Source organism: Equus quagga, chromosome 2 (genome assembly GCF_021613505.1).
Source record: "Equus quagga isolate Etosha38 chromosome 2, UCLA_HA_Equagga_1.0, whole genome shotgun sequence".
Classification (NCBI taxonomy): domain Eukaryota; kingdom Metazoa; phylum Chordata; class Mammalia; order Perissodactyla; family Equidae; genus Equus; species Equus quagga.
Window position 1 is genome coordinate 124,250,123 of NC_060268.1, and position 21,454 is coordinate 124,271,576.

Genomic DNA, 21,454 nt, shown 5'->3' on the forward strand with positions numbered 1-21,454 from the left:
AAGAAAATCTTTTCAATAAATGGTGCTGGGAAAACTGGAAAGCCACAATGTAAAAGAATGAAAATTGACCATTCTTTTTCACCATTCACCAAAATAAACTCAAAATGTATCAGAGACCTAAAGCTGAGACCTGAAACCATAAGGCTTCTAGACGAGAACGTAGGCAGTACACTCTTTGACATCAGTATTAAAAGGATCTTTTTGGACGCCATGTCTTCTCAGACAAGGGAAACAATAGAAAGAATAAACAAATGGGACTTCATCAGACTAAACAGCTTCTTCAAGGCAAAGGAAAACAGGATTGAAACAAAAAAACAACACACTAACTGGGAAAAAATATTTGCAAGTCATACATTCGACAAAGGCTTAATCTCCATAATGTATAGAGAACTCACACAACTCAACAACAAAAAAATCAAACAACCCGATCAAAAAATAGGCAGGAGACACGAACAGACATTTCTCCAAAGAAGATATACAGATGGCCAATAGGCACATGGAAAGATGTTCACCATTGCTGTGCATCAGAGAAATGCAAATCAAAACTACACTAAGATATCACCTTACACCCATCAGAATGACAAAAATAACTAAAAAATAGTAACAAATGTTGGAGAGGTTGTGGAGAAAAAGGAACCCTCATACACTGCTGGTGGGAATGCAAACTGGTGCAGCCACTATGGAAAACAGTATGGAGATTCCTCAAAAAATTAAAAATAGAACTACCATACAACCCAGCTATCCCACTACTGGGTAACTTGAAGCTAGCAATTCCAAAAGTCCTATACACCCCAATGTTCATTGCAGCATTATTTACAATAGCCAAGACATGGAAGCAATCTAAGTGCCCATCAACAGATGATTGGATAAAGACGATATGGTATATATATAGACAATGGAATACTACTCAGTCATAAAAAAGAACAAAATCGTCCCATTTGCAACAACATGGATGGACCTTGAGGGAATTATGTTAAGTGAAATAAGCCAGATAGAGAAGGATAATCTCTGTATGACTCCACTCATATGAGGAATTTAAACATGTGGACAAAGAGAACAGATTAGTGGCTACCAGGGGAAAGGTGGGGTGGGGGGTGCGCACAAAGGGTGAAGGGGTGCACCTACAATACGACTGACAGGCAATAATGTACAACTAAAATTTCACAAGGTTATAATCTATCATTAACGCAATAAAAAATTTTAAAAAAAGGCTTATTGATATAATACATGAGGATTAAATTTAAAAATCTCAGCCTAATGACCAGGAGCTTGAGTTTAAATCACTTTGAGAAAAGCAAACAAATCACATTCTATGACCAAAAATCAGTGAGTTGATAATCCAGATCCCATAACCCTAACTAGCCTAAGACAGTAATGTTTCAAGTTGTGGTCTGATGAAATTACTACAAGCCCAAAAAGTCATCAAAAGTAAGAATTACTACAACTCTTAGAAGGCATCAAATAAATAAAACTACAGTCTTAGGAAAAAGTATAGGAATAATTAAAAAATGAATTATAACTATCATATTTTATAATAGATTTAAGAGTAAGCATAGGTTTTGAACTAATCCTATTTTAGTACTACTTAAAGAGTTTGAGGTGTTCAAAAGAATTAGCCCTTTTAACTAATATACTAATTACCCATTTTAAGCTAATTAACAGCAGTTTGATTTCTGTAAAAAGATTAAGTTGCAATTAATATTTCATGTTTAAGAAAAATCACTTTTTCAAAATTTTTTTTTAAAAATTTGTAAAGCCTGTTCTTAGACCCCTAAATTTCTTTATACCAGTTTATCTACACATTATTCCAAGAGGGAAGTGCCTGCATTTATAGATAGATACAGATCTATATATATATATATAGATCTGAATAACAAATATATCCCTAAACCCTAGGAATGTCTTGATTTTGAACAAAAAGTTATATAACAGAATTCTAATATGCATAAAGACTATGGTTAATCTTAGAGAATTTGCTGTGCTTTATTAAATACCAATAAGCAGGAAGAAGTATTTTAATCCCTTAGTATAACTGGGTAGAACATAATACGTGCACATTAGGATACATAAATACTTACATATTAGAATACTTACATAGGAGAATGTCTTTCTTGAGACAGTGTTGCCTCATGTGAAGCTGAAACAGCAGAAGGGGATCTAGGATACAGTCCATAACCTTCACTTGGAGTGATTATCTGCCTACCCAGAATCCTTCAAAATGAAGACCATAAAGAGACAATTAAGTACCTTCACCTGGCATACATACAAAATGTAGACATTTTTGAAACAAATCTGATGGCTCTACATAGAGGTCCAGTACACAGTTAGTCTGTTACTGATTAAGAATGATTCTTGAGAAAAAAAGTGAATCCATAGCCTTGTTACAGGTATATCTCTTTTTCATAGAATGGAGATGGAAAAGATAAAGCTATAGCCCCCCAGCCCCATCCACCTGAAAAAACTGAGCAAATGTTTGCAATTTGCCCTTCACCTTCTATAATAATCTTCATTAAATCTGCCAAAATGGGTGAAAGCCAGGTAAATCAGTGAAGACTATGAATTATATTCTTAAGAACAAGAAGCTTTATAAATTTTAAGTATGTAAGGTACACTAATGTGGTTTCTAAGGGAAGCTTCCTAACAGCCTACGTTTGCTTTCAAATATACATAAGAATTTTTTGCAGACAACAGTGTAAATAAATACATTTTCTGAACTTCTTCAAAAGAAAGTCTTCTTGGACAGCTGCAATACACAGATCTTAGCTACTAGTATAGAAATGTTTTACTCGATTAGGATGACATATTGGTAGTTACAAAAACTCTGAGAAACTTCCATCAACTTGAATTTTCTCTCAACTGAGGGTTTATAGCACATGGCCTTATTTACATTCATCAAAATCATGCCCATAACGATTTCAGAACACAAGTTTTTTTGAAATCTGCTTTTTAAGTTTTAGTATTAGCTATGAATACAAGTTAACTCTAGGGCTTCAATACCTGAGATGAGGAAAACTACATGTCCACTGTTGGCACTCTTCTTGTAGACTCTTAGTATGTACACTCAACTTCTGCTCATACAAGAGCTCGTCAATGGCTGTGAACATTGCCTGGACTTTTTCAGTGGCATTTTGATCAAGTTCCTAGAAGAAAATATCACCCCAAAATATTTAGGTGAGGTTTAATCTCTGTTAAAAATGGTAAAGCTTGAAAGCAATCAGATTTTGTCTTGTTTTCAATATTTAGTACATTTGAAATACTGCTGAATTTCTGTGAAAGAAAAGTTAAGTTACTGAGTTTTCAGATCTTAGAATATTCAGCTGTCCTCCCTATTCCTATTTAAAGAAAATTTATAGAAATATCTACTTTTAAAAGTAATATTTTCTTCATCATAAAAATACTGTGTTTATTGTAATCATTTTGAAAAATCTGGAATAGTATAAAGGAAAAATAAAAATTACCAATAAATCTACCACTCAATGATTGCTAATTTTAGTATAGTTGCTGGGTTCCAGCATATATTTAGAGCTTATGGTAGTCAATCTTACTTTGTAGTCTGCATTTTTCACTTAACAATTTAGGTTATGTCCTTGCCCTCTGTAATTCTATTCTTTTTTTTAAAGATTGGCACCTGTGCTAACATCTGTTGCCAATTTTCTTTTTCTTCTCCTCAAAGCAGCCCCCCCACCCCAGTACATAGTTGTATATTCTAGTGTGAGTGCCTCTGGTTGTGCTATATGGGACACCGCCTCAACATGGCCTGATGAGCGGTGCCACGTCTGTGCCCAGGATCCGAACAGGCGAGACCCTGGGTCACCGAAGCAGAGCATGCGAACTTAACCGCTCAGCCACGGGGCCGGTCCCTGTAATTTTCTCCTTCAGCAGCAGCCAAAGGGATGGCTATAAAATCTGAATATGATCACATTATCATGTTATATGATTCTTTGCTTACTCTCTACTTCATCTGAATTTATGCCCCCTTTTACATTCCAGTGGAAGAAAAGTTATACCTTCTTTTAAAAGCATGAGATGAGAAATACGTATTTTCACTCTAAGAATGAAAGTCAGCCTCTACCCAATAAAAAAAAGGGCTTCCTAGGTAGATATGAAGGTTAACTTTAAAGACTCAATGCAAATATATTTTAAACATTTATTACTGTTTTCAAGCTCCTGGGGGGTGAGATGGGACTTTCCTAGTCTCAGTGAAATTTGTTATTCTTTTCTATTAAATATTTATCTACTTAAATTCTTTCTCAGCCTTCTTTTGTTGGTATTTGCCTGTTATAACTTTTCTCATCCTTTTGTTTTCAACATTTGGGGGTGATTCCATTTTTGACATGGTTGTTGTTGTTGTTGTTGCTGTTGTTTCTGGTGAGGAAGATTAGCCCTGAGCTAACATATGTGCCAATCTTTCTCCACTTTATATGTGGGTTGCTGCCACAGCATGGCTGACAAGTTGTGCAGGTCTGTGCCCTGGATCCAAACCTGTGAATCCAGGCCACCAAAGCAAAGCGTGCTGAACTTAACCACTACACCATGGGGCCCCTTGACATGTTTCTTTAAATAGCATGTAGCTGGATTTTTAAAATCCAATTTCAGAGTCTCTTTTATAGGTAAATTTTATACTCTTATAATTATTGTAATGTGCAATATTTGGACTTATTTCTACCATTTATTTTATGTTTTCTATTTAAACTTTTTCTTGTGTTTTTTATTCTCGCTTCTTCTGTTACAGTGAGTTTTCCTTATTCCCCCTATCAATTTGGAAGTTATTCATTATGTTTATATTCTATTAGTAGTTATATGTAAAATTTTGGCATCCATACTCTGTTTTTGTAATGAAGTCTACAGTTTTTCAGGATTTCTGTCCTCCACTAAAAGAAAGCAAGAACTTTGACCATTTCACAATATATATATACATATATATATTAAATCATTACATTGTACACCTAAAACTAATACAATGTTATGTGTCAATTATATCTCAATTTAAAAAAAGAAAAAAGAAAAGGAGAACAGATATAAGACACAATGGAAGGATAGAATTCACAGAACTTGATGACTGATTTGATAAGAGAGATAGTTATGAAGATGGTGAATCTGAGCCTTCTAGTCTGGGTGACAGAAAGGATGATGCTAGTAATAAAAGTGAACATTCATCAAACAAAATATTCTTAGCTGAGAAGATCTCAAAGATCTTTATACTAAGTAACCAATCTCTATCATATCTTTTTTTGTTTAACTTTCTATTTTCACCTAGTTTTAGACTTAGTATCATATATTTTTAAAGCAGTAAACACTTAGGACTTCTCAGGAAACTCTCTTACCAGTGTTTTTCAAGCTTTAGGATAGTGTGGGTCATGAAATGAATTTAAATTGCTATTAGAAAATACCAAAAAGCAGAACAGAACGTAAAATATCATAGTGATCACTCATATAAAGACTATTACTTTGTGGAACTTTGTCTTCTGTTTTATGTAAACATACTCGGTCACAATGTCAACATGTCAGTTTGAGTTGTAGTTTAAAAAGTTTGAAAGTCAGTGATCTAGACAGTGCCCAACAAGTCATCTTTCTAGTCTAAACCCTCCCTCCTCCAGTTTACAGGATTAGAGTAACGACATGAACAAAAAGGGATGGAGGGGCTTGAGGCATCTTTTATCAAGTTGACAATGAACAACAATTATGTAAAACAAAATTCTTAAAAAAGGACTTTAGGGGCCAGCCCCATGGCCGAGTGGTTAAGTTCGCGCGCTCCGCTTCAGTGGCCCAGGGTTTCACTGGTTGGGATCCTGGGCGCGGACATGGCACCACTCATCAGGCCACGCTGAGGCGGCATCCTACATGCTGCAACTACTAGGACCCACAGTTGAAATATACAACTATGTACTGGGGGGATTTGGGGAGAAAAAGCAGAAAAAAAAAAAAAAGATTGGCAACAGTTGTTAGCTCAGGTGCCAATCTTTAAAAACAAAACAAGACTTTAATATGCTTTAACTTTCCTCTAAGCATCTTCCATATTATTTTGAATTTTATTATGTGTTGTTTTTAACACAAAATGTTATTGTTTTAGTTATTACTTAGATTTACCCATATGCTTTGCCAATGACCTTGCTCTCTGTTGCTTCTTGTATCCCATCCTCTCTTCTGGCTTTATTTTTCTTCTTGCTGTAGTCTGTCCTTTAATAGTTCTTTCAGTGAGTATATATGGATGGGAAACTCTTGTTCTATAGATGTTCAAAATGTCTTTATTTTGCCTCACTATTAAATGATAGTATATCTTGTATATATCATTTATCATATGTATCACATATATTATAATATATAATGTATCTCATTTTTTCCTTAGTAGTTGGAAGATATAATATCATTATCATCTGGTATTTATTGTTAATTGTTAGCAATCTGTTATAAGTCTGATTTTTACTCCATTATACATAGTCTGTCTTTTTGAATAGCTTTAATATTTTTTTTTTTTTTTGATTTTCAGCAGTTTCAGTTTCTCTGGAATATTTCTGGGAGGTTTTTTGTTGTTGTTGTTGTTGTTTTGCAGGGAAAGATTTGCCCTGAGCTAATATCTGTTGCCAATCTTCATCTTTTTTTCTTTCCTCCCCAAAGCCCGAGTGCATGATTGTGAATCCTTCTAGTTCTTCCATGGGAGCTACCACCACAGCATGGCAACTGACAGATGGGTGGTGTGGTTCCATGACCAGGAAATGAACCCAGGCCACTGAAGTGGTGAGACCAATGAACATTAACCACTAGGCAATCAGGGCTGGCTGTGGGTTTTTTCGTTTTTTTAAAATTTTGTCCCTCACTTGATATATTTTTTTCAACATAAAGACTGTTGTCTTTCTTCAATCCTTAAAACAAAAAATCAGTGATTATTTAAATATTGCCTCTTTTCCATTCTTTCTTTCAAAAACTTCTGTTAGATATATATTGCAGCATCTTAATCCATCTTCTATGTCTCCTAACTACTCTTCAAATTCTCAATGTCTTTAGCTCTCTAGTTCTAGGTGATTTTCTTAGTTCTATCATTCAATTCACTACTATTCTGTTTCACTGGGTCCAGTTTACCATATCTATTGAGATATTTCAAATGCTATTATTCATTTCCAAGATTAAAAAATTTTTTTTGATTCTTCTCCCCAAAGCCCCCCAGTACATAGTTGTATATTCTAGTTGTAGGTCCTCTTGGTTGTGGCATGTGGGATGCCACCTCAGCATGGCTTGATGAGCAGCACCATGTCTGTGCCCAGGATCCAAACCAGTGAAACCCTGGGCCACCAAAGCGGAGCACGCGAACCCAACCACTCAGCCACAGGGCCAGCCCCTTTTTCCAAGATTTTAAACCAGCTCTTCATATCTATCTGTTTTTAAATTAAATTCTCTGCGCGCTTTGTTTTAAAACCTCCAATAATTTTAATGGATGCTATCTTGTCCCTTAACTCTTGGAGTATTTAAAAAGTTTAATAAGCCTTATCAAGGAATAATTTACGTATAATGACATTTTAACTATATACAGTACAATGAGATTTGACAAACATATTCACCCAAGTAACCACCATTCATTTCCAAATATAGAAAATTTCTATCACCCCAGAATGTTCCCTCATACCCCTTTGCAATTGAAGTCTCCCATTCCCCATGCCAGGAAACCAGTGACCTGATTTCTATCACTATAAATTAGTTTTGTCTGCTCTAAAACTTCAAATAAATAGGATCATGCAGGATGTACTTTTTTGTGTCTAGCTTTCTTCACTCAGCAGAATGTATCTAAGGCTCACCCATGCTATTGCATTTGCAGTATTCATTACATTCTATTGCTGAAAAGTATTTCAAGAATATGCCACAATTTTTTTTATCTATTCTCCTGTTAAGGGACATTTGCATTCTTTAAAATTTTGTTATCATGAATAAATCTAATATGAACATTCACGTATGAGTCTTTTTCTGGACATATATTTTTATTTCTCTCGGATAAATACCTAGCAGTAGCATTGCTGGATCTTATAATGAGTGTATGTTTAATGTTAAAAAAATTTACTAAACTATCTTGCAGAGTAGATATACAATCTAGCACTCCCAACAGAAATGTGTGAGCATTAAATTTGCTCCACCTCCTGGGCGATACTAGGTATTGTCAGTCTTTTTAGTTTTAGCAATTTTAGTGAGGGTAAAGTGGTATATCATGACAGTTTTAAATTTGCATTTCCCTGATGATTAACCCTACTGAGCATCTTTCTATATGCTACTTGGCCATTCATATATCTTCTTTCACAGAATGTCCAAGTCTTTTGCCCATTTTTTCAACTTGTCTGTCTTCTTAATATGAAGTTTTAAGTTTTGGATAAAAGTCCTTTGTCAGGTATATTGATAGGCATATCTTGTTTTGTTTTGCTTTACAGATACTGCATTTTTACAAATGGAAAGTTTGTGGCAACCCTGCATAGAGCAAGTCTATCAGCGCCATTTTTCCAACAGCATTTGCTCACTTCATGTCTCTGTGTCACATTTTGGTAATTCTCTCAATATCTCAAACTTTTTCATTATTATTATATTTGTTATAGCGATCTGTGATCAGTGATCTTTGATGTTACTATTGTAATTGTTTTGGGGAACCAGGAACTGCACCCATATAATATGGTGAACTTAATCCATAAATGTGTGTTCTGACTGCTCCACTGACCGGCTGTTCCATCTCTCCATCTCCGTGGGTCTCCCTATTCCCTGAGACACAATATTGAAATTAGGCCAATTAACAACCCTACAATGGCCTCTAAGTGTTCAAGTGAAAGGAAGAATCACACATCTCTCACTTTAAATCAAAAGCTAGAAATGATTAAGCTCAGTGAGGAAGGCATACTGAAAGCCAAGATAGGCCAAAAGTTAGGCCTCTTAAGCCAAACAATTACAAGTTGTGAATGCAAAGGAAAAATTCTTGAAGGAAACTATAAGTACTACTCCAGTGAACACACAAATGATAAGAAAGTGAAACAGCCTTATTGCTCATATGGAGAAAATTTTAGTGGCCTGGATAGAAGATCAAACCAGCCACAACATTCCCTGAAGCCAAAGCCTAATCCAGGGCAAGACCCTAACTCTTTTCAACTCTGTGAAGGTTGAGAGAAGTGAGGAAGCTTCAGAAGAAAAGTTTGAAGCTAGCAGAGGTTGGTCCATGAGGTTTAAGGAAAGAAGCCATCTTCATAACATCAAAGCGCAAGGTGAAGCAGCAAGTTATCCAGAAGATCTAGCTAAGATAATGACGGTGGCTACACTAAACAACAGATTTTCAATGTAGATGAAACAACCTTCTCTTGGAAGAAGATGCCATATAGGACTTTCATAGCTAGAGAGAAGTCAATTTCTGGCTTCAAAGCTTCAAAGGACAGACTGATTCTCTTGTTAGGGGCTAATGCAGCTGATGACTTTCAGTTGAAGCCAATGCTCATTTACCATTATGAAAATCCTATGGCCCTTAAGAAATATGCTAAATCTACTCTGCCTGTGCTTTATAAATGGAACAACAAAGGCTGTATGACAGCACATCTGTTTACAACATGGTTTACTGAATATTTTAAGACCTAATGCTCAGCAAAAAGTATTCCTTTCAAAATATTACTGCTCATTGACAGTGCACCTGGTCACTCAAGAGCTCTGATGGAGATACATGAGATTAATGCTGTTTTGATGCCAGCTAACACAACATCCATACTGCAGCCCACAGATCAAGGGGTTATTTTAACTTTCAAGTCTTATTATTTAAGAAATACATTTCATAAGGTTATAGTGCTATAGATAGTGCTTCCTCTGATGGATCTGGTCAAAGTCAGTTGAAAACCTTCTGAAAAAGATTCACCATTCTAGATGCCATTAAGAATATTTGTGATTCATGGGAAGAGGTAAAAATATCAACATTAACAACAGTTTGGATGAAACTGATTCCAAGTCTTATGGATGACTGAGGGGTTCAAGACTTCAGTGGATAAAGTAACTACAGATGTGGTGCAAACAGCAAGAGAACTAGAATTAGAAGTGGAGCCTGAAGATGTAACTGAATTGCTGCAACCTCATGATAAAACTTTAACAGATGAGGAGTTGCTTCTTAAGGATGAGCAAAGAAAGTGGTTTCTTGAGATGGAAACTATTCCTCGTGAAGATGCTGTGAAGATCATTGAAATGACAACACAGGATTTAGAATATTACATAAAATTAGTTAAAAAAGCAGTAGCAGGGTTTGAGAGGATTGACTCCAACTTTAAAAGAAGTTCTACTACAGGTAAAATGCTATCAAACAGCATCGTACGCTACAGAGAAATTGCTAGTGAGAGGAAGAGTCAGTTGACGGGGCAAACTTCATTGTTATCTTAAGAAATTGCCACAGCCACCCTTCAGCAATTGCCAACCTTTAGCAACCACCACCTCAGTAGCCAGCAGCCATCAACACCCAGGCAAGACCCTCCACCAGCAAAAAGATTACAAAGGCTCAGATGATGGTTAGCATTTTTTAGCAATAAAGTATTTTTTAATTAAGGTACGTACATCATTTTTTAGACATAATGCTATTGCACACTTAATAGACTACAATATAATATAAACATAATTTTTGCATGCACAGGGAAACCAAAACATTTGTGTGACTCGCTTTATTGCAATATTCATTTTATTGCAGTGGTCTGGAACTAAACCCACAATATCTCTAAGGTATGCCTATACAAAAGCAATTCCAAGTGGTTTAAAGACCTAAATGTGAAAATTGTGAAAGTTATACAAGCTACATACCAGGAAAAGATACTTGCAATACATTTAACAAAGGATAAGTGTATCATGATTAATTGCATTTAGTTACTACTAACAAAAACAGTAACAGTGGCTTAAACAAGATAAAAGTTAATTTTTTTCTCATTAAAATTAGTCTACGGTTAGGCATTAACAAGCTGATATGGTGGCTCCATGGATATCAAGGACTCAGTTTTTTCTATCATTTGCATCCTCAGCGATGCTTCATAGTACAAGATGGCTGCTGTACCTTCAGTCATAGTTCCATGTTCCAGGCAGGAATTCGGAGAAAGGAGGTTAAAAAAAAAAAAAGCATTCCAGAAAGCCCTATCTCCTGACTTTTGTGTGTAACTCATTAGCTACCCCTACTTGTAACAGAGGCTGGGAAATAAATTTTCAACTGGGTGCAATACCCAAAGTTCTGTAGTTCTTGAAGGAGAATAGATATAATATACATATATAACAGTCTCTGTTATAAGTATCTAGAACAGGGGTCAGAAAACTATGGCCAGTGGGACAAATGTGACCCACAGCCTGTTTTGTAAATAAAGTTTTATTGGAACACAGTCACACCCATTTATTTACACATTGTCTATAGCTGCCTTCTTACTACAGTGACAGAGTTAAGGGTCCTGACAGAGCCTGCCAAGCCTAAAATATTTACTATCTAGTCCTTTACAGACAAAGTACACCTACTCCTAATCTAAAAGAACTCCTACTAATTAGTATGAAAATGATAAATTAAAAAATATGAAATATAAACAGGCAATTCACAGACTACAAATATGTGCGACATCATGTATGAACTCTCCAAACATAATTCTGAGCAAAAGAAGCCAGATACAAAGAATACATATTGTATGATTGCATTTATATGAAGAACAAGAACAGGCAAAACTGGTGATAGAGGTCAGAATAATGGTTATCTTCGGGGTTGGCAGACAGCATCTAGGAACCTTGTGGGGTGCTGATTGTCTATGTCTTGATCTGGATACTGTTTTCATACACATACACACACATACATGCACACACACAATACGTTAGTTACGCAGTTTTCTGTAAGTTGTACAGCTTTTTTTTCTAGCCACCCCCGAGATTGCATCAGGTATCTTTTTTTAAATCTAAAGGTCTGGCAAAGATTTAAAAGTTAGACAATTCACCATTTTGGTCAAGAGTGTTGGAAAACAGGCTCTTCCATGTTCCTGGTGAGACAACAGATTGGAATAACTTTTACAGAGGTCAATTTGGCAACAACTTTCAAAATTACAAAAGCACATATCTTTTGACCAGCAATTCCACCTCTAGAAATTTATCCTCAGATATATTCACATTTATATAAAATAATATATACGCTGGGTTATAAATGACACTTTTTTTGTAATAGCAATGGCTATGCAGCCATTAAAGAACAAAGAAGTCTTTTATAATGTTGATAGTCTTCAAAATATATTGTTAAGTGGAAAAACAAATAGCACTGAACAGAGTATAAAATGAGAAACTTTATGTAAAAATAAAAATAATTTAAATGTACAAAGTTAGTAAAGGAATCAATTAAATTTGTCAATAAAGAATTCCTATCTGGTTACTTATTGAAAAAGCTTTAGTGTTTTGCCATTTAAACTGATACTTGCTATTCAATTGGCAAATGGTCATTATCAAGTTTCAAGGGTTTCCTTCTATCTTACTGAGAATTTTTATAAGGTATGATTTGAATTTTATCAAATATCTTTTCAGCATCTATTGGTTTGATCATATTTTTTCCTTTAATTCACTGATATTAAACATATTAATACATTTGCAGATACCATCTTCGTACTCCTAGAAGATACCTTACTTGCTTATTGAAAAAAAAATCAAACCATATAAAACTAAAATAGAACAGAATTGGGGTAGCTATAAAATTTTTAAATAATAGAATAAAAAAGGAAAGTCTTTCTTCACATCATTATATTAACTTTGAATTTTAAAATATTACTTTAAAATAAATAAACCTAAGAATATAAACTCCAGAATGATTATGAATAAAAAATATATTCATCAAAGCAGTAGGCCATTAATTAAATTGGGGGGAAAAGTGTATTCCTATATACCAGTGACAGCTCAAAAACACTAAGACTGTTCACAAGTAAGTAAAATGAACAATTAAATGCTAAATTCAATTTTAATATGAATTGTAACTTACAACAAGAGATTTACTCAAAGTAAATAATAAAATGATAAAGAAGACTAAAGGAATATCTATATAAAAGAAATATATTTCTAGCTAGAATACTAAGTTCAGTTAAGATGACAAATGATTGAAATGTGTATATAAAGTACTTAGCACAGTGCCTGGCGTCTACGAATATTCAATAAATTTTAGTTCTTTCTACACCTTCCCTAATTTAATATAAAGTTATAATGCACTATCAATTAAATCCCTGATGAATACTTTATAAAATTTGATACAAGTGAAAATAAAATTTATCTGAAAGAGTAAAGAGGACACAAACTTGTAGATTTGCCCTAAATATTTTCAAAATATCATGAAAACCATATGATATAAGTCAAATATAGAAAAATGGTTCAAACAAAATAGGTTCAACAGCGTAAGAACTTAATTCATACCTCACACCATATATTATTAAAAAGTCTGGTGAGTTAAAAAGCTTAAACTTGCAAAATTCTATTAAAAAGCTCTGAAGAAAAATATTATTCCATTTTTCTAAAGATAGAATCCTGACTAGTAAAGAAATGAAGGTCAACAGTGATATAATTGTATTTTAATATTAAAAAAAATGTTACAAAATAAATACCAAAAGGAAAGCAAGGGAATGGGAAATATTTGTATGACATTCCTAACTTATAAAGAGATACTAATTACAATATAGAGACAAATGATGGAAATATACAGTCAGTACACTAAAACCTCACAATCAGCCATCAAATTAACTCATTCATCCCCTTAGGATAAAATTTAAATTCTTTACCATGGCCTACAATGCCTTATGTGATCTAGTCCTGCCTACCTCTCCAATCTCATTTGTGCTTTTCTCCCCTAGTATACCATCCTCCAACTATCTTGACCTCTTTTTAGTTCTAAGAACACACCAAACACTTTCCTTTGGACACATAAAGCTCTTTTCCTCCTTAGGGCTTTGCGTATGCTGCCACTTACCTGTCTGGAAAGCTCTTTTCCTCACTCTTCATGTGGTTAACTCTTCAATCTTCAAGTCTCAGATCTACCCTACCTGATAACCCTATCTAAAGTGAATTCCCCTTATAATGTTCTATTTCAGCACTTTGTCATCTTCCTTAGAGCACTTACTGCCTTTTGTAGTTATTTTGTTTATTTGCTTTTGTCAGTCTCCCTCATTAGACTATTGAATCATGTAAGTCGCACTCACTTCATATGCCCCAGTACAGTATCTGACAACAAATGTGTTCAATAAATATTTTTGAATGAATGAAGGAAAACTGAAAACCCAAGTATCAGATAATAAGGGAAAGCTCTATTTATGATATATTAAAACCAGGAAATATAACTACATATAACTATTCAAGTTGACAGGTATGGAAGTAGTAAAAGAAAATGTCTGTATGAAATAATAGAGAATGAAAAAGCAGACCACAAAATAGGATGCACATATTTCGCACAACAAAGTAAGGAAGGTACACATACATCCAAATTAAAATGACTGGAAAATAACTAATGGTGCTAATAATAGGTTTTAACAATTAGCAGGTTTTTGTTAAGAAAGCAGGTTGCTAACAACAACATTATATAAAGTGAGTATTGTGGAAAAGTGCTCACAAAATAACATTCAATGAAAAAATTGAGCATAATATTGTATGTACACCATGATTATAGCTAGACCAAATTAAATACACATTGAAAGAGCACACAGAAAAACACCTATTGCACCAAGGCAATAAATAAGCATAAAATTTCTTTTAAAGTTGCTAGTCTTTTAAAAATAATATTTTATAATGGGAGATAGCCATAAATAAGTGAATAAATGAATGAATGAATAAATAAATAAATAAATCTCATTATCTCAACAGCCAATTAATAACGACTGACTAACATTTTGGGTAAATATCTTTAGTCATTTTTTCCTACTATATATAAGCACAAAAGTTTGTAAAATAAAATTAGAACCACAGTATACATATTATTTTTAACCTGCATTTTTTCATTTAACAATATATCATAAACATTCTTGCAGGCTATAAACTTAATAATAAACTTTCAAAAACTTTTTGGGGGCCGGCCCTGTCGCCAAGTGGTTAAGTTTGCGCACTCAACTTCGGTGGCCCAGGGTTTCGCTGGTTTGGATCCCGGGCATGGACCTAGTACCACTTGGCAAGCCATGCTGAGGTGGTGTCCCACATAGCAGAGCCAGAAGGACTTAGAATTGGAATATACAACTATGTACTGGGTTGGGGGGGGGGGGGGGGCAGAGAAGAAAAAAAAAAGGAAGACTGGTAACAGATGTTAGCTCAGGTGCCAATCTTTAAAAAAAAAAAATTTAAACAACGAGGTAACATTAGTGGTGGAGAGACACATCAGTGGACTAAGCATAGCAAAAGGAGTAGATTCAAGGGCTAGGTCCATACTAACTTGCAACTGTTTAAGTCAAACACCAAGCATCTCTAAGGATCAACTACTGTATCCATAAAACAAAGCAAATAGTGAAAGAGGGTGAAGACTGATGCTTCTTTACAATTATTATAAAGTGTGGTAAATTTAAGTATTAAAATGTAAGGAGTGTAGGAGAATGAAGGAATGAAATATACTGACAAAACTGACAAACCCTAACTCCCAAAATAGTCTCCCAACCATTTCATCAGACTGATAACATACAACTCACACCATATCCCCAGGAGAAGTCCGAGCTGCCTTCAGTAGAGATCCCTGTGCCTGTATAACTTGGAAAAGCAGACCTTGAATTCCCAGTGTCAGCAGATGTAAAAGGTGATTCTAGTGTGATGTCGGACTCACTAAATGCACAATTTGGAAGGAAGAAAGAAAACAGAAAAATTCTTATATTTCCTCAAGTTTCTGTAGCATTAATTACTCAGTAATTTATTAGGTGATAAGTAAGTGCACAAATATATCCACAGAGGCAAAAATAAATGAAGAACTTGAAGTCTGAGCATGAAAGAAAAATCCTACCTAATTCCTATAGAATTGATGTTAGCCATTCTAAATAATTCTAGTCATAATTTACAATGAATACTTTAACATTCCACTTATAGCATCTACCCTTGACAACTAAAGACACTTGAGAAATATTAATAGCAGTATCTGAACTTCTAGGGCCCTTTTACAGTTTACCAAGCACTTTTACAGATAGTAATCCTATTTTATCCTCCCAATGACCTGGTAATGTAGAACTCAATTAACCTCATCTCAAAGACAAAGAATCTGAGATTTAGCACTAGGTTTTATGACTATGGTTTTTCTAGGATACCACATTGCTTCTCAGAACCCTCTGTGCAGCTATAGTCTCCTCTGTTCTATTTCTTAAAATAGTAAGTACAGCTAATATTTACTCAGCATTGACTATATGCCAAGCATTGTGCCATGTTTTACATACTTTATCTTATTTATATTCACCAATCCTTGAAGAGATACTATTATCAGATAAGTAACTTCCCCAGTGTTACTCAGCTAATAAGTGGCAAAACCAGGATTAAAAATCAGATCTGTCGGACTCCTCCTGAGTCTATGCTTTTAACTACTTCATAATACTACTTTTCAAAGGTTTTAAAAAGAAGTATGATGTTGTTTCCATTAGCTGTTCCAGAATGAAAGTTGAATGGTACTGAAAACATGATAAAAATTCTTGCTTTGTTTCATTAGCACATGACTTGATACCAATCCTAAACCAAAAAATAAAACTTGCTGTTATCAGATATAATAAGCAAACAAGTACAATTTGTGTTATTACCTTTGGGAACATGTGTCTTTTCCATGGCTGTCATTGGTAGAGGAAACTTCATCCAGCTGCTCTGGAAGGGGATGATGATTAAGAGCATATTTCGTTATTCCTTTCCTGTGAAAGATAAAAACAAAATTATATTTCCTGTAAAGAAAAAATATATACTTTTCAGTAATTTGATGTACAAGTTAGTCACCTACTAATTACTGCTCTGGAATTGCACTGTCCAATATGGTAGCCACCAGCCACTAGCAGTTAAAATGAGGTTGGTTGGAAATGAGATTCACTTTAAGCGAAAAACACACAATTTCGAGGTCTCAGTACAAGAATGTACAATATATCATTATTTTACCTTGATTACATGTTAAAATATTTTACATATACTGGGTTAAACAAAATATATTCTTAAAATTAATTTCTCTGCAAGTTGAAATATAAGTTATAACAAGACACCTATTAGAATAGCTAAAATAAAATAGAGTAAAAACACTAAATGCAGGTGAGGATGTGGAGAAACTGGATGTCTCATACACTGCTGGTGGGAATGTAAACCAGTACAGCCACTCTGGAACAGCGTCATGTTTTCTTATAAAACTAAACACATGCATTTACCATAAGATCTAGCTGTTGCACTCTTGGGCACTCATCCCAGGGAAATGAAACTTCTGTTCACACAAAAATCTATACTCACATGTTCACAGCAGCTTTGTTTATAATTGGAAAAAACTGGAAATAACTGAAATGTCCTTTGATGGGTGAATGGTTAAAATCTGCTAATATCCACACAACAAAATATGATTCAGCAATGAAAAGAGTGTACTATTGATACATGCAACATCTTGGATGGATTTCAAGGGCATCATGGTTAGTAAAAAAAGCTAATCTCAAAAGGTTACATACTATATGATTCTATTTATATAACATTCACAAATGACAAAACTATAGAGGTGGAGAAAAGATTAGTGGTTACCAAGGGATGGACAAAGGAGTGAGTGGATGTGAGGGTTACACAGGGACGTTCCTTGGTAGTGATGAAACAGCTCTCTATCTTGATTGTACTGGTGGTTACACAAACCTATAAAGGAGACCAAATTGCATAGAACTATGTACACACATCCACACACAAAGGAGTGGATACGAATACTGGTGAAAACTGAATGAGGTTTATAGTCTAATTAACAGTATTGTACCATTTGTTTTTTGGCTTTGAAATTATACTTTAGCTACGTAAGTTGTCATCATTGGAGGAAGCTGGGCGAAGGGTTCATGGGACTCTATGTACTATTTTTGTAACTTCCTGTGAGCCTATAATTATTTCAAAATAAAAAGGTAAAAAAAATAATTTCACCTGTTTCTATTTTTTTTTTTAAGATAGAGTAAGAGAGTGTGTTTCTTTTTTTCTTTGCAGGGAAAGATTCACCCTAACATCTGTTGCCAATCTCTTTTTTTTTTCCTTCCCCAAAGCCCCAGTGCATGGTTGTATACCCTAGTTATAAGTCCTTCTAGTTCTTCTATGTGAGCTGCCACCACAGCATGGCCACTGACAGATGGGTGGTGTGGTTCCATGCTCAGAACCGAACCCAGGCTGCCAAAGTGGAGCATGCTGAACTTTAACTATTAGGCCATCAGGGATAACTCTCTCTACTATTTACTTAATGTGACTACTTGAAAATTTAAAATTACATATGTGGCTTGTATTATATTTCTATTGGACAGTGCTGCTCTAGAGAGTTCAACATGTGCACTAGAATAAACTATGGGGTCAATTATTATATATTCTAATCCTAATCATCTACATCTACATTTCTTTCCCCACAAAATTCTGTAGTCAAATAAATTTTGGAAACATGACAGGTTAAACAAAGTTACACAGGTTTCTTTACAAGAGGTCTTCCCAGCTCCTTTAATATGCAAATGCATATTATAAATCTCTAATACTCTTATTTCACAGGAAAAGAAAGTGAGGCATAGATGGATTACTTAAGCAGGTTACTTAAGGTCATATGGCTTAGTAGGTAATGGAGCCAGGATTCAAATTCAAGTAGTCTGGCTCCGAGGCCTCTCAGAGGAAACGGGTAGTTTGAGATTTTAGTGAATTATATCATTTTGTACATCAAGATAAAGCTAAGGGCCTTTAAAGGGGAGCTTGTACTTTAAATTATTTCTCAATGGTGGGGATGGATTTGTGCAGTTATTTGTACCTCTCTCATTCAATGATCCTATAACCAAAAGCTTGTCTTCGAGACAGTAGTGGAAATCAGAAATGCAGATTCCAGCTACAAAGTAGAAACTTAAGACAGATTTAGTCTGTCAGAGAAATTTGATCATGAAGTGATAATTAGATAACACCAAAGAAATATTAAATTTGATCACAGCATTGTGGCTACATAAGAAAATGTCTATAATTTTTAGAGATGCCTAATGAAGTATATAGGGGTGAAATGATAGTGTCTGGGATTTTGCTTCCTTATTTCACAGATGACAGACAAAGAGGCTGAAAAAAGATAAAGACGATAGATGAAGCAAATATATTAAAATTTTGACAACTGTTGAATATGAGTGATGAGTGGTTCAGTATATTATTCACTGCACATTTATGTTTGAAATTTATCATTAAAAAATGTTAAGCTGTATGTTGAAAATCACTGTTTCCCAAACTTTTTTCAATGTCTATACTTTGAAACTATTAGGGAGAAAACTAAAGCTATTTCTTCAAAACAAATTATCATTATAACACCTAAAGTAAAAATTGCTTTTAATTAACTGTCATTAAGATGCATATAATCTTCATTATCTTCATTATTCACATCATCCTGACTCACCTAGAGAATCACCTTTTGGGAGAGTTATCTTTAGGGAGTATTAAATCAACAATAGAGAACAAGGAACATAACTATACTGGGTCAATAATTCCGGCCCAATTTGTTCCTATTAAGAATTTTTTCCCATGAAATATATATTTTTTAATTTTCAGAATGGTCAGAATTAATTATAAAAGCAGATTTTTAGTTAAGCCCTGTCCACTTTGTTGGTAAATGAGTTTCTTCTTCCTAGTTCCTAAAAAGCTTATTATCTGAATGGCTACTGTGTAGATATCCTATTACTTACTAGATAATAAGCTTCTAAAAGGCAAGGAGAGACCATAGACTGATTTTCTTTGTATGGCTATTGTACCAAGTAAAGGTGGAAAGGGAAAAGGAAATGACCGTTTACTGAGGATGTACTTTGTGTCAAGCCCTGTGCTACTGCTTTAGATATGCTTCTAAATAAGTCTTATTTCTATATTACAGAAACAAAGCCTCAAAGATTCAGTAATTTGCCTAAATGTCACGTGGCTAGAAAAAAGTCTAGCCAGAAACCCAACCGTGACTAAAACTACCATGCTTGTTATAACCAGTTAATATTTAATTAACAAATGTATGGTTACTAAAATTACAAAGCTCAAGGGAGAAAAAAATGATGGGTATTTGGGATTAAAAAGTCCAAGCTCAAAAACATATTAGTTATATAATCTTAAGATGTGTAACCTTTCTGATACTTCATTTTCTGAAAAACTGAAGATAATCATACCCATCTTACAGAGTTGTTACAAGGATCAAGATGTGTAAGTCTTTTTGAAAGTGTAAAGTATTAATAAACATACATTATTATAATTATTACATTACTATAATTTAAATATTACATTATTATAATTGTGTAATTATAATTATATATTACAAATATATTATATTATTAATAAACATACATAATTGCTAAATTACAACACCTCACTAGGGTAAGAGGTGCGTCTTTAAGCCATCTCTCTAAAGATTCTAAAATCTCAAAAGCAAAACTTATCCTTAATGATTCTGATGCTTAATTACAGAGGTGGGGAGGCAGTAGTGTAAAGGTTATGACCACAGGCTTCAGAAATCAGATAGACATCAGGTTTGTACTTCAGCTCCACCACTTTCTGACCGTGTAATCTATGGTATGCTACAACCTTTAAACCTGGGATCTCTATCTGTAGAATGTGCAAAATAACAGTCCCTATCTGGTATCCTTGTCAACACGATTAAGTGGGCTAACGCTTGTAAGCAGCTTTGCACGGTGCCTGGCACTAGGTCTATTCAACTTGACGACAGCACTTAGTCAGCTATTAATACCTTCTGGAGTCTTCAATAGCCTTTGACAATGGGGCATGAAGCACTGGGGAAACTATAAACGCCCGAGAAGACCCAGTCCCTCCGTTCAGGAAGTGGAGCCCAACAGGGCCAAGTCCTGGGATAACAAGGTGACATGCCCTCAGCTAGAGATGGAGATAGAGGCGGCAGCGTCCAGCAAGGCTGGAAGGAGTGAATTCTGAAGAAAATTTTCTTTCCCCTGCCCTGGGAAAGGAAAAGAACGAGGGACTGGTCAGAGTGGGTCCCTAGAGCGCCTGTGGTCCGCCTTGGCCTCCCCCGGCCCCAGCTGGGGTTGCTGAGCAGTCCACTCACAGCTCCAAACACTGTGGCACCGCCTTCCGAGTGTATCTGGAGACCATCCTCCGCTTCCTCCTTAGCCGTGGCTGGGGCGGGCACGCCAGGGTGGGGGCCACCGGGCCTGGCCCTCCCGCTGGCTCCGGCCCGGCCCCCTCCCGCCACCTTCCGGCCCCGCCACGCCCCGTCGCCTAAACTCCGAATCGCCACCCTACCCAAGCGTCCCCCACCTCTCCAGTCCTCCGCCCTCCCTGCTTCCCCGCGGGAGCGGAAGTGACGAAGGCACTGGGG

General features: G+C 35.2%; 1 protein-coding gene across 1 annotated transcript in view; it reads right to left on the reverse strand.

The window, feature by feature from the left end:
- Window positions 1–21,401, reverse strand: part of FAM149B1 (family with sequence similarity 149 member B1) — a 36,793-nt gene extending 15,392 nt beyond the window's left edge. Inside the window, exons 1-5 of the mRNA XM_046652812.1 lie at window positions 21,182–21,401; window positions 16,716–16,820; window positions 15,633–15,762; window positions 2,998–3,140; window positions 2,094–2,211 (exon numbers count right to left, since the gene is read on the reverse strand). Coding sequence (XP_046508768.1) covers window positions 2,094–2,211; window positions 2,998–3,140; window positions 15,633–15,762; window positions 16,716–16,820; window positions 21,182–21,228 — 543 coding nt within the window. The 5' untranslated portion in view covers window positions 21,229–21,401. The remainder of the gene's footprint in view (window positions 1–2,093; window positions 2,212–2,997; window positions 3,141–15,632; window positions 15,763–16,715; window positions 16,821–21,181) is intronic.
- Between the last annotated feature and the right edge of the window lie 53 nt (window positions 21,402–21,454).